This window comes from Echinops telfairi, unplaced genomic scaffold (genome assembly GCF_000313985.2).
Source record: "Echinops telfairi isolate 266 unplaced genomic scaffold, ASM31398v2 ScPeMD7_7421;HRSCAF=8459, whole genome shotgun sequence".
In the NCBI taxonomy this organism is placed as follows: domain Eukaryota; kingdom Metazoa; phylum Chordata; class Mammalia; order Afrosoricida; family Tenrecidae; genus Echinops; species Echinops telfairi.
Window position 1 is genome coordinate 21408118 of NW_022111321.1, and position 13213 is coordinate 21421330.

The 13213-nt window shown below is 47.6% G+C and overlaps 1 protein-coding gene across 1 annotated transcript in view; it reads left to right on the plus strand.

The window, feature by feature from the left end:
• Positions 1 to 2069: 2069 nt before the first annotated feature.
• The window catches only part of DIXDC1 (DIX domain containing 1), an 84198-nt gene continuing 73054 nt past the window's right edge, over positions 2070 to 13213 (plus strand). The window contains exon 1 of the mRNA XM_013006248.3: positions 2070 to 2246. Coding sequence (XP_012861702.2) covers positions 2187 to 2246 — 60 coding nt within the window. The 5' untranslated portion in view covers positions 2070 to 2186. The remainder of the gene's footprint in view (positions 2247 to 13213) is intronic.

Sequence of the window (13213 nt, forward strand, 5' to 3'; positions counted from 1 at the left end):
TAACTAATTTTGCTACTGTTATGAATCATCATGTAAATATCTGATATGCAGGATGTATTTTCATTGTTACAAATTGAACCTAATTAAAGCATAGTGATTAATCACAAAAACCATATGTAATTATATATTGCGAAATATTTATTTCTAATGATGAATAAATGAATTTTGTCTTGAAGCATGGTGTAGCATGGGTAAGTATTCACGCTGGGTACTCATATATGGGCATATCTACAGGTGGGCAGACCCACTTGGAGACAGATAGAGAAGTGGTGTCTCAGTTCCTAACAGAATCGTTGGAAATATGTTTTCCAATGGTCTTAGGGGACCCCTGTGAAAGGGTCGTTTGACCCCCAAAAGGGTTGTTTGACCCCCAAAGGGGTCGCGACCCACAGGTTGAGAACCACTGCTGTAGAAGAACATAATGTTTGGTAAAGTGGAGGGGCGGCGAAAAAGAAGAAGGTTCTGGATGAGATGAATTGACCCATGGCTGCTTCAGTGGGCTCAGGTCTAGGAACTACTGTGAGGCTGGTGCAGGGCTGGGCCATGCCATGTTTTGTTCTATTGTGCATAGGGTCACGATAGGTCAGAGTCCACTCGATGCACCTAACAACAACAACAGACAAGTTTATTTGGCATCAAAGCTCTTCCCTAGCTTTAGCCAGAATGGAACCCTTTCACCCAGCAGCAGCCACTCAGTACCTACACGGTTTCTCCTTCCTGCTCATGCTGTCTTTTCCCAGAAGCATCTTCTTGCTGAGCAGCTTTCGACATTCAGATGCAATGGTCTAGTCCATCTCTGGGGTGTGTTTTTCTTTTTCCTGGTGGCCTGAGGAGGAGGTCACTAGGTTGACCAGCACCCATGACTGCCTTTTCTTGCTAAAGAAATAGGGGGCTGGGGGTACGAATCTGAGCTGTGTGGGAAATCTCCAGTGTAGAGGTCAGCTCCTCAAGCGGTCTCCAGCACTGACCGGCTGTGTCCGTGGGCAGGGGCCTGACCCTCTCTGAGCATTGGCCGTGGAGACCCTTCCCCTCCATCTGGAGTAATGAGGTGCAATGCAATGTGGCTGTTCTTTCAGCTTTCAGTTTCCTGTTTTCCGGTAGATACAAGATCCTGTACTGAGAGTGCAAGTGATTAGTATTCTTCACAAATCATCACGGCTGTGGCTGGAATAACTAGAAACAAAGAGGACTAATTCTGTTTACCTGTTTTTCAAAAGCACCGGCACCTTTCTGAGGTTATTTATTCGAATGAACACCTATTGATTAGAACACTCATTTTGCATTTTGGCAGTGATCAGAAAGGCAGACGGGCATGCATTTGGGGGTAAAGCTGTGGTTGTCCTTGGTTTATCCTTGGGGTTTCTGTTGTGAGGTGCTATGCTGGGTGTATGTGTTAAATGGGTTCTAAGAACACCAGTAACAAAAGTTTTTATCCTCTTTCTTTTTTTCTGATGTGTCAGATCCTTTTTTTGTTTTTGTTTTTGTTTCCTCTATTTTGGCATGCCTCCTCTTTAGCCTAACCTCACTGCCCAGGCCTCAAGTGGGAAAAGGTTGCTGTTTTCTGTTAGTCTGGGGGAAAAAAATTCTTATGATTCATTACCCTCCCCACCCACCTTGCGGTGGGGCGCTTGTGGTCTTACAGAGGATGAGTGTCTGTGTGTGTGTGTGTGTGTGTGTGTGTCCTGCACATCCACCCAGGCACGTCTTCCTGCAAGGCAAGCCTGGTGCGTGTGACGTGTGTGTATGCAAGTGCCTGCACACACTGCCTGCTCGCCTGGAGTCAACCTGCGCGTTTGCGCGTGTGAGTATTACACGCCAGCACATAAGCTGTGTATGTGTGTGGGGTATGTGCAGTACGTACACGCGGCGTTCCCGCCCTCCCCTCCGCCCGCAGTGCTGAGCTTTGAGCACAGCCCATGGCAGGCGCCGCTCCATCCTGTACGCCATCTGTTTCTATAGGAACCACCGCGCCACAGCGCCCGCCGGCCCCGCCAGCCGCGGCTCCTGGGCGAGCATGCCCAGTGGAAGCCGCTACTTTGGCTCCAGTCGGGGTTTCCAGTAAGTGGCATGCGGGACTCCGGAGAGATCCCCGTGAGCTGAGCGAGAGTCTTTGTGTGAAGAGGGAGGAGGTGGCAGCGGCGACTCCCTGGCCTGGAAACCCTGCCGGGGGAAGCGAGGCAGGAACAATGCTAGCCTGCCTGACCCGGGGGAACTTGCTGGACGTCCTGCAGGAGGGCTTCAATGAGGTAACTACCCCGCCCCTCCCACTCCCCAACTCCCTTCCCCCAGCGCCTCCCGCCTAATCTTGGATGGGCTTCTCCTCCATCCCCCCTCCTCCTAGGCGCCTGCAGAGCCCCTAAGGGGGGCTAAGCTGATGGTTACAGTGCAGATGGGTGAACTAGGATAAATTAAAAGGGTTCCCTGTCTCCAGCTAAACCGGGCGATGGTGGTTCATTTGAACCCACAAAGCAGAAATCATCTCTTCTCAAAAGAAGTGGTCCGCACTGACCCGGGATCCTCCCCGAGGAAGTCCTCAGGGAAGTCCCTGTATGTGTGGCCGAGTGCTCATCGGCTTTGCAGAGCAAACCGGGTTGGAATCTCCTTGCGCCAGGGAGGGCTGGGGTGGCCTTGCCATTGTAGAAAGTTTGAGAAGGCAGGGGCTGTGGGTGGAGGGCAGGAAGCACCATTTGCACGTCCTTCTAAATTTAGGGCTGTGGGTTTCTTTTCAGCCAAAGACGGTGGTTGGCAGAGAGGAGCCATGGACTATAACGAGAGAGTGGACCTGGATACCTGGGTCCGGTTCCGGGGAGCCAAACCTTTGCTCCCTTCTGTGTGTGAGCAGAGAGCCATCTGGGAGCTCTGGCTGCCCCGCAGGAGGGGCTCTGATCTAGCAGGGGGGTCATCCTGCAGACACTTGTCTATTCTCAGCATTCGGTTGTTTATTCCATTTCCTTCTCTGCGCCCCGGAAACTTGTGTTTGGGCCACTTCCTTTCCCCCGGTGCCACTTGATCCACGCGTCTGCCATTGCCTCCAGCCCCACCTCTCCTGCCTCCCCCAGGGAGTCCCCTACACGGAATCCAGGCCGCTAGTTTTGCCTTCTCTCCCTCTCCATCTCCCTCGTCATCTCCCCCTTTCTTTCCACCTCATCCTCTTTCCCTCCACGCAGCTCATTCATAAACCGGAGTTTTCTGTAAGTCAGTTATAATCACACAAGTAACTCATGACTACATCACCTCCTTAAATATGAACATCAAAGGCAAGCTAAGCCCGACAGACCCTTGGCCGCCCCTCCAATCCCTGCCTTTTCCCTCAGAGCTAACCATTTTCCTGACTGTGTGTACGATTTTCTCCCAGCAGCTGCAATGCAGGCGATTCCCCTAAATTCCTGTTTCTAATTAAGCCGCTCTGCAGCCTGACCTGCCTCAGAACCTTCCCCACCGCGGGCCCCTGCGTCCCGCCTCGTTCCAGACACTGGGAAAAGCTGCAAAAAGGCTGTCCCAACCGAACCAACCGAGTCAGAATTCTCCTCTGGCAGAGGGGGCTCCCCGCCTTCACCGGGGCAGAGCTGGCATCCTGCCTGGCTCGCCATCCAATCGTCAGACCTTTGGGCCACTCCCACTCCCCTGGAGCACACGCAAGGGGACCAGGGGACCGTTAACAAAGAGCTGCCGTCAGAGTTGAAACGCAGAGGAGCCCGGAAGCCGCCTTTTCTGCAGCAGGACCTCCCTAGTGCTTAGCCACGCAGGTCTGACTCATTGACTAACTGTAGCAATGCCCCTTTGGGTCTTCTTGTGACCTCCTCCCTGTTTTTAAAATTTTTTCAAATCCAGCCCCCAGATATCAGGTTCGACTGTTTGATTAGGAGGGAAAAATCCGCCCAGCCTTTGCCTTCTGCTCATTTTCACCACGGACTCTTAACTAAAGTGCTTGGTGAACCAAGAGGCTTGCTAACTTTTTCATGTGTTGGTGATTTTTCAAAACATACCCCCTGCCTTCCATTCCTTGTGAACCTTAACGAAAAAGAGCAAGTGGGAAAGTTTGTCTTCTTTTTTTTTTTAATGTATGGTGGTAATGGACTCTTCCTAAAAACAACAGATGCAGAGCTTCATAAATTATTAATATCTAGAATAATACAATAATGCCTCTTTTCCCTCTGACGGTTGATTTTCTACCCATGGCGTCCATCCTGGAAGCTGTGCTCCACCCCTTCCGCAGGCTAACTTTCATCTGTTCCTTTCCAGTGGGAGGTCTGAAAGGTAGGAATTCCTACTTTTGGTTACTCTCTGAAACGGACACTAACTACATGATGATAGTAGTACTATGTGACATTGACTGGCCTATTATAGTTTCATTCTTTTAAATATATATTTTTCTTTGTACATATAGTATCACATGTAGTGCTACTATATAATGATTAGATTGATTATTTTAGGGTGGATGGGCCTCCACTTGACCTACACCAGCCTCTGGGGTTACTTTTTAGATCCAATCATCTTCTCTCTCTTTTATTAGATTCATGCAATAGGGATGTAAATTGGGACTTAAAAGCTAGTGTCAAAGTACACTTCAGTTCCTCCGAGAAACTCTTTCTGTGGTGTTCCTAAGAATACCACACATGTGCCCAGTCATCTGGGCATGACCCAAGCAGATATGAAGCTGCTCTCGAGCATCACCTAGAACAGCGGTTCTCAACCTGTGGCTCTCGACCCCTTTGGGGGTCGAACGACCCTTTCACAGGGATTGCCCAATTCATAACAGTAGCAAAATTATAGTTATGAAGTAGCATTGAAAATAATTTTATGGTTGGGAGCCACCACAACATGAACTGTATTAAAGGGTCGAGGCATTAGGAAGGTTGAGAACCACTGACTAGAACCTTTATAATTCTATATGATTAGAACTCTGAGTTCATTGCCTGTTGAAGAGCCAAGGGCCACAGGAGATTGGGCTCTGACCCTAATTGCTTAATTATAAGAACCCGGCAGATGGAGAAGTCTACCCTGGGTAAAGGTTTGCTTCTACCCACCATTGGCCTCTCTTCTCAATCCGCATGCCCTGCTGCATAACACTGCACGAGAGAATTTTTTTTTCTATCTCATTTCCTGAATAGTCTCCTGGCCTCAACACCCCTGGCAAAATATTTACAGAATTGATCTATGCCAATGCTGTCTATTTTATTTACATGGGTTATTTGCATTGTGAGTGCTCCACAGTTGGCTACAGCCCTATTCTGTAGCCCACCCTGGCTGCTGCTGGCTGTCATAGCTGATCTCCTAGGTTCCATGCCTGGCCAGGCTTTCTGTCGCTTACAGTTTCTCCACACTGCCTTTCCTGCAAAGCACATATTTATTTGTTTCCCCTGCCACTTGGTATTGGTGGTGTGGTAGGCATAGTGTCATTAGTTAAGGTGCCAACATGAATCTCTAGATGCGTTTTTATGGGGGCTGGACTGTCTCTAAAAATACATCATATTTGTGGTGGAAGGGTGGAAAGTGTTGATAGAACCAAGACTATATTAAGGTTTTGGCAACAGGCACTCTTTCATTCAGTGTTACAGCCATTTATTGGGTGAAGATGGATCAAGATGAAAAACACTTGGTTTCTGATTCCAGTTAATTTATGGAGAGACCCAGAGATTGTAGAGATACTTTCTAGTTAGTCATATCATGAAAAGCACCAAATAGTTACCAGCCCACCTGCTCACTAAAGTCAAAGACTCCTCCTTAGCCCTGATAATCTGGTAAACAGCCATGCAAGCACTCATTCACGAGACAGTCACTGAATTACTGCTTACTCGGCACTGGGCCAGGCGCTTAAAATAGAAGTCAAATAACAAAATCTGCCCCAATGGAGTCACAGGCCAGTGATGATACAGTAAATGCTCAGAGTCACAAACTCGGGAAGGTTAAGGATAGAGAAAACTTGCTTGTGGCTAAGAGCGAACCCATGCCTGAGGTCTGCATGGCCTAAGGCTCTGGAGGTTGTGGGAATGTTTTATTAAAATGTTGCTTGAGAGAATTCGTGTCTGATTTTAGCCACATAGAACGTGGCAGACTTTCCTTCCCAGTGGGAGAGTTCCCCATCATGTGTAATAAACATTCCACATTACAATTCATTATCCTGGCAAACTCTGAGAAATAGAGGAAGAGCCCTTCTCTGGCCACATCCTCATAATGGGACCTCAGATGAATGAGCAAGTGGATTGGCAGGTGCAGCAGCTGCTGCAAATATCTCTGCTAAGGGCCTTCCATGGAGTAGGATTTACGACATCGGGCCAACTAGAAACTCACATGTTTCCACAATAGATTCCTCTGTGCTTGATTGTAGAAATTAAAGACCTGTTATGTCTTTAATGTAACAAAGCACCACACCCCCTCCAACCTTCTTTTTTCTATCCCAACTTGATTTCTCCTCTCCACCCAGGAGTGTTGGCTTTGTTCCCATAGGAGCCAATGCCAGGCAAACAGATGCTCCCTGGCATCAAGCTATCCGGCAGCTTTACGTTCCTCGTGGTGAGTGCTGCGTTGGCCAGGCGTGTGGGGCAGTGATATGGCGCTGTTTGCCAGGTGCCCCTCCCACAGGCAGTTCCCAGAGTCTGGGGAGTGCTAGAAACGCTTTGGCTGCCATGACTGGCCTTGTTGTCTAGGCCTCAAAGACCAACCATGCTAAAGGGCACTCTCCTGAGTGGATTTCCTTAACCAGGCCCCATTTAAGTTTAACCTTCAGAGACCTGGTGTGGGAACGGGAAAGGAAACCAATCCCAAAGGCCTCAAGAGGTGCTCCCTGTCTTGTTTTCTGCATAAAACATACTCCCAGACTATCTAGCAACACTTCATCCACCCATCCACCCACCCATCCACTCATCCATATGCATTTGTTGAACACTTACCTTGTAATAAGTACTCATGAAGAAACACAGTGTTAGGGGAACTCAACCAATGAGAATGAAGGCTAAGGACTAAGATCTTTCAGAAAATCTTTAGCTCTTCACTTTCTGATATATCCGCCTTTATCCAGCGGGCTAAATAGCTCTACATTTGGAGAAGAAATTTAATAATATTTGTATTTGAGAACTTCATTTCCCCCTAATTAGGAACTGGGTTTAATGAACAACGACCTTCCTTGGTTCAGACAAGCCCTGACAGAGTTAAAAGAAAAGAAATACAAAGTGTGCCCTCTGACTGGCCAATGATAACGCAAGGCTCTGCAATCCTCCTGCCTTTCTCCCGGGCCCTTAGCTGTAACCCCATCCTCCACCCACATCTGCTGCTGCTGGAGGGTCTCAAAGGGCTGACCAGCTCTCTGGTTTCACTCTAGAGCCTATTTCCTTCCTCCGCCATTCTTGTGTCTTTCTGGGCTGCCTCTCTGTGTACCACAAAAGCCTGCTGCTTTTCTTGTTTGCTTTTGTTTCCCAGCAGGGAGCCACAGTGCAGGCTTCTTGGGCGTCTCTGTGCAGAAACAGTGGGTCCCACAGACAGCCCCACTGAAGCCCAATCAGTGTTTTTGGAGCGTGGACCAAACAAGCCCCCACAGGAATTTTGTGTCACCCTGAGGGTCGGGGTTTATTTGCTTGTTTGGAAGGAAGGGCAGATCCTAAAGAAAAATAGATAAGCCAACAGTTGCCAGGCAGCAAGACAACTTTCAAGGTCTGGGTTCCATGTACCATTGAAGAATGGGGACAGAAGTACCGTACTGAAAGAGTCAAAGAAAAGAATTTTTAGTTCACTTAATTATTTTTGTAAGACTACATATACAACAACACATACCAACTCAAGATTTATCAGGTGTGCTACACATACATCTATTGCTGTTGAGTTGATTCAACTCCTATAGACCCTACGGGACAGAGTAGAACTGCCCCAGAGGCCCCCTAGGCGATAATCTTCCTGAAAGCAGACTGCCGCATCTTTCACCCTTGGAGCCACTTGGTTCGGAATACCAACTTTTTTGGTTAGCAGCCAAGCACTTACACACTGCACCACCAGACCTCCTTTCAGATGTCCAGTTTAACGATACCAGTTACATTAACCATGTCAGACGACCATCACAAACTGTAGCCTTCCTGTTGTATGCTGGGAGAGTCAGCTCAAATTGTAGGGTGATTTGGAGCGTTATGGAGGAAGCTGGTTGCTAAGGCCTTCGCAACAAATCACTTCTTGTGACCACTACTACTCCCGCAATATGACCGGAGCGTCCCTCAAAATCCATTGTCATCAAGTCGATTGGTTCTGGATCATAATGACCTTACAGCCCTCAGTAGAACTCCCTCTGTGGATGTCCCAGACTGTAAATCCTGACAAGGGTAGACACTCATCTTTGTCACTAGGGCGGCAAAGTCTATGATGTGGTTAGCAGCTCAGTGCACAGCCAGCTACGGCACCGGGGCTCTTTCACAGCACTTGTTGCTATGTCGACTTTTCTTTTCCCGATGGGGTTGCTGTGAGTCAGGATCGGCTCGATGGCCATGAGTTTGGTTTTTTTTAGGCCTGACTCACAGGATGATCATACCCACCCCCCTCCCAGGTTCTAAACGGCTCCTTTAGGCTGGCAGTCCTCCGGCCCCCCTCCCAGGGTAGGTTGGTTGGACTCGGCATGTGCTGGCCTTCTTGTTTGTTTGTAGTTAGTTTGGTTGAAAGTAACAGGAATCCAACTTGAACTAGCAGTAGAAGTAAAAACAAATAAACCCACTGCCTTTGAGCCAGTTCTGCTCATGGAAGCCCTGGGAGGTAGAGAATGGCCCCATACGGTTTCCAAAGTTCTGTGTCTTTGCCAAAGCCAGCAGAAGCAGACTGTGACACTGGCTCTCACCAGGCAAGGCAGAAACCAGCATTTACTGACTCCCAGAACCCCAGGAACCGCTGCAAGACCAACCCAGGGAAGGGCAGGGACAATGCGATCCAAGAACTGCAGCACTGACAGGATCCCTCAGTCTGCTTCCTCTGGGTGGTTCGAGTCCCTTTCTCTACAGGTTCTTTCTCTCCTGGGATAGCACGGCTTATGGGATCGTCGGAGCTTTGTGTCCTACAAGTTTGGGCTCTAGAGCGAGACTGAATCTACCTCTGCGTGATGGTTCCAAAAAATGCCAGCCTGAGCTTGACCTATGAACCCTATCAGATCTGTAATCAGTGGAGGGGGAGGGGGGAATACCATATGGGCTTGGTCACAGGCCCACCGCTCTATGGGCAGAGGGGGCATGTTCCCACCGAGGAGGAAAGCAGGGTCAACTGGGCAGCGTCCCAAGAGCTGGTGGATACATTTCCTCTGGGAGCTGAATCTGCTCATGGTTGAACTGTGGCTCTCCAGCTACTGTTAGAGACAAACCAAGAAGTAAAATTAAAAAAAGAAAAAGAAAGAAATAGGCCAAGAACTCAGGGTATGTTCAAGAAATGTTCTTTTACTCACATATTTTAATTTGGCCAACCCCATTCTATCTTGTCTTCTCTGAGTCATGGACTTTTAAAATGACAGTGCCAGAAGAAACCCAGGTGAGGTCTTTTTGATTTTGAGAGCTTAAGCTCCACAATTCCCTGAAGTCATCTTAAAGCCAAAGGATAGTTTCGATAAGGGAAGAATGCCTGCCTTGCATGTGCCGCTCCTTTACAGTTTATCTATTGACAGCAGCAACCAAAAGATTCCATAGGACCTTCCAGGAAGGTTCATGCTAGTGAGGGGAAAGGAGTTTGAGCCCGATTACACAACTGGATAAATGCACTCACGGTCACTCCACTGTTCCTGTACAGACTGGAATTCGTGTATGCGTTTTGTGGTGCATATTCTCAACCATGACCATGGCAAAGCTGTGCTCTTTAAAACAATGTTAAAAGACGGTAAGGCAGTGGTTCTCAACCTTCCTAATGCCATGACCTTTCATACAGGTCCTCATGTTGTGGTGACCCCCCAACCATACAATTATTTTCGTTGTTTCTTCATCACTGTCATTTTGCTACTGTTATGAATCAGATGACCCCTGTGAAAGGTTCATCTAACCCTCAAAGGGGTCGCTGCCCACATGTTGAGAACCACTGCTTTGAGCAGTTACTTTGACAGGGCTGGGGTAGAGGTTTGAGGTGGAAAAGGAGAGTGAATGAACTGGGTTGCCGGTCCCCTACTCGGACCTGAACCTTCCCGGGTTAGCTTTTCTTCATTTTATATATCTGGCATTCACTTACTTGTCCTTTGAAAGAAGGTTTTGAGAAAAAAGAAAGCAATCAAGAAAGAAAACTATTAGTCCACCCACCATACAGTAAACAGCCTTGTGAAAAACATATGGTATTACATCTGCTGTGGAAGTAGGAACTCCAGAAAGTTCTTCAAAACAAAGCAGCAGATCTCCTCATGGCCTTGGCTTTCACCCCAAGCTTCTTTTAAGGTAAACATCTTTGTGGGGAAGTGAAGGGATGATTGTCTTCTGGGTTGTCTACCTTGTCCTGCAAATTAAAAAAAAAATTCTTTTCAGGGCCAGCCATGAGCATTTATAGCAGGAGCAGGGTCTTGTCTACTCCTTGCCTTCAGGTCAAAGGGGAGGCAAGCTCAGGCTTCGTTTAGTGGCTGGTTGGTTCCCCAGAGTAGATTTACAGCGAGGGGCAGAGGTCTAAAGCCTGTGTAGCCCTGAGCCTGTGTGTAACCCTAGCCCCCCTCGATTGCTGACATACTGATCACCCCATTAGGTGCCAGTGGACAGATAGATCCTTGTCAACATGAAGATATAGTAGTGACATGCCAAAGGCTTTTCTTCAGTTGAACTTTTCTTTGCCAACAATTGAAGGAATGCTTATCCTTTGTTGTTGTTGTTTTTTAACTGCATGAATCTGAGCACAATAGCCAATGTCCTCAGCACATTAATACCGACCACCGAGGCTGGGCAGATTTCAAGATTCAGGTGATGACAGCCTGACTTCCCAGTTCCTTGACCACTCTCACTTTAACAAGTGCCCTCTTTGCTGCTTCCAGGAGCCCTGGTGGCATAATGGGTTCCGGATTGGGTGATTCCGTGCAAGATCAGCAGTTTGAACCCCCCAGCTGCTCCCAGGGAGCAAGATGAGGCTGTCTGCTTCTGCAAAGATTTACAGTCTCAAAACCCCCTATATGGAGGTCTTTGATATTGACTCAGTGGCGGTGAGTTTGGTCTTGGTTCTTGGCCACTTCCATAAGGCCTCATGTTGATAGATCCTGGGATGACTGGTCCTATCCCTGAAGTGTGGAGCTTTGAGACTCCATTCTCTGCTCTAAGCTTCAATTTCCATACTTCGACATCACCATTAAACTTTCCAAAACCCTCAGTCTGATTTTTCTGTAGCCCTGGCCCTTAATGACTACCTTTCTTAATAGTCACTCTTCCCTCTACACCCCCATGATACCCTCTTCTGATCCATCTTCTCTCCCTATGATGGGATGTTCTAATAGAATTTTCTGTTGTAATTGTTCATGTCACTGCACTTGTCCCTTTAATGTTGACAGTCCAGCGTCTGCCTTGAGCCTTCTTTTCTCTCGTCATCTTTGTGTGTGTGTGTGTGTGTGTTGTAGAAATAATATTTCCTTTGCCATAAAATGGAATAGGCGCATTTCCTAGCCTTACCATTTATCAAAACTCTCATCCTGAACTATGTTCCCATAGGGAAAATGGGGCTAATAATATCTGTTTCAGTGACCGGAGGAGGCTGAAAAGAGAGAATTATATAAAGGGCCTCATTTGATCGTTGTTGTTAATTGCCATCGAGTTGGTTTTGACTCACAGTGACCCTGTATACAACAGCATGAAACACCACCCAGTCCTATACCATCTTCACAACTGTTGTTAGGTGTGAGCCCCTCACTGCAGCCACTGTGTCAGTCCATCTTGTCGAGGGTCTTCATGCTTTTCACTGGCCTTCTACCAAGCAGGATGTCCTTCTCCAGGGACTGGTCTCTCCTGACAGCATGTCCAAAGTACGCGAGATGAAATCTCCTCATCCTTCCCTCTAAGGAATATTCTGGCTGTACTTCTTCCAAGACAGATTTATTTGTCCTTTGGTAGTCCACAGTAATTTCTATATTATTCAGCAGCACCATCATTCAAATGCATTGATTCTTCTTCAGTCTTATATATTCAATGTCCAACTTTCCTATGCACAGGGGGCCACTGAAAATATCATGACTTAAGTCAGGCACAACTTAGCCCGCAAAGTAATTTCCTTGCTTTTCAACACTTTAAAGAAGTCTTGTGCAGCAGATTTACCTAATGTAATGAGTCTTTTGATCTCTTGACTGCTGCTTCCATGAGAATTGATTGTGGATCCAAGCAAGGCAAAATACGATTACGTTATTTTCTCCATTTTTCATGATATTTGTTACCTATTCGTTCAGTCGTGAGGATTTGGGTTTTGTTTACATTGTCATTCATATTGAAGGCTGCAATCCTTGACCTTCATCAGCAAGTGCTTCGCTTTCAGCAAGCAGGTTGTGTCATCTGCGGACCACCGGTTGTTCGTAAGCCTCCCTCCAATCCCGACGCTGCATTCTTCCTGTTACCCAGGTTCTCTGATGCTTTGCTCAGCATACAGAGTGAACGAGGATGGGCAGGGGGGGCAACCCTGATGCACACCTTTCCTGAGCACAACCATTGGGTTGCCAACACTGACAACAGTGACGACTCGGTCCTTTGGGTTTATCTCTCCTCTGTGCGCTCAGATTGTAGAACAGGACTGACTTCCCTGATGATCCCGTGCATCGCTCAGTTCTTCTTCCAAAATGAACAGGTGGCTTTCCCTCAACGCTGGCTCTTCATATCATCTTTTTTTCACGTAAGGCAGCAGCATCATTCAAACATCATTTTTGGACCCTCTTTTTGTCACTGTCTACATCTCCTCAGTCACCCCTGGCCTGTTTCTGGAATTTGCCTTTCTGCTGGCATTGATCCCACTGTGACGGCTTCATTGTAGGTTCTTCTCTTCTATCACTTGAATTGTTGACTGATTGCCTCACAGGTTTCTCCAAAGCTAGAAGGTTGACCATATTCTACTGTCTGCAGAATGAGGTCTCCAAGATGTGGTTCCAGCAGTCTTACTCTCCTGTTTAAACTCTCCGTGCTCGCCTGTTAAGGTGTTCACATCGTGAGTCTCAAGTGCTGGTGGGTCTTTTGCTCTCTCGTCACGTCATCGTCATTACCTGCCACTGGCAGGTCTGCCCACACTCTTAAGTGTTCTTCCAGGACACCACAGGTCCTTGACTCCTCCT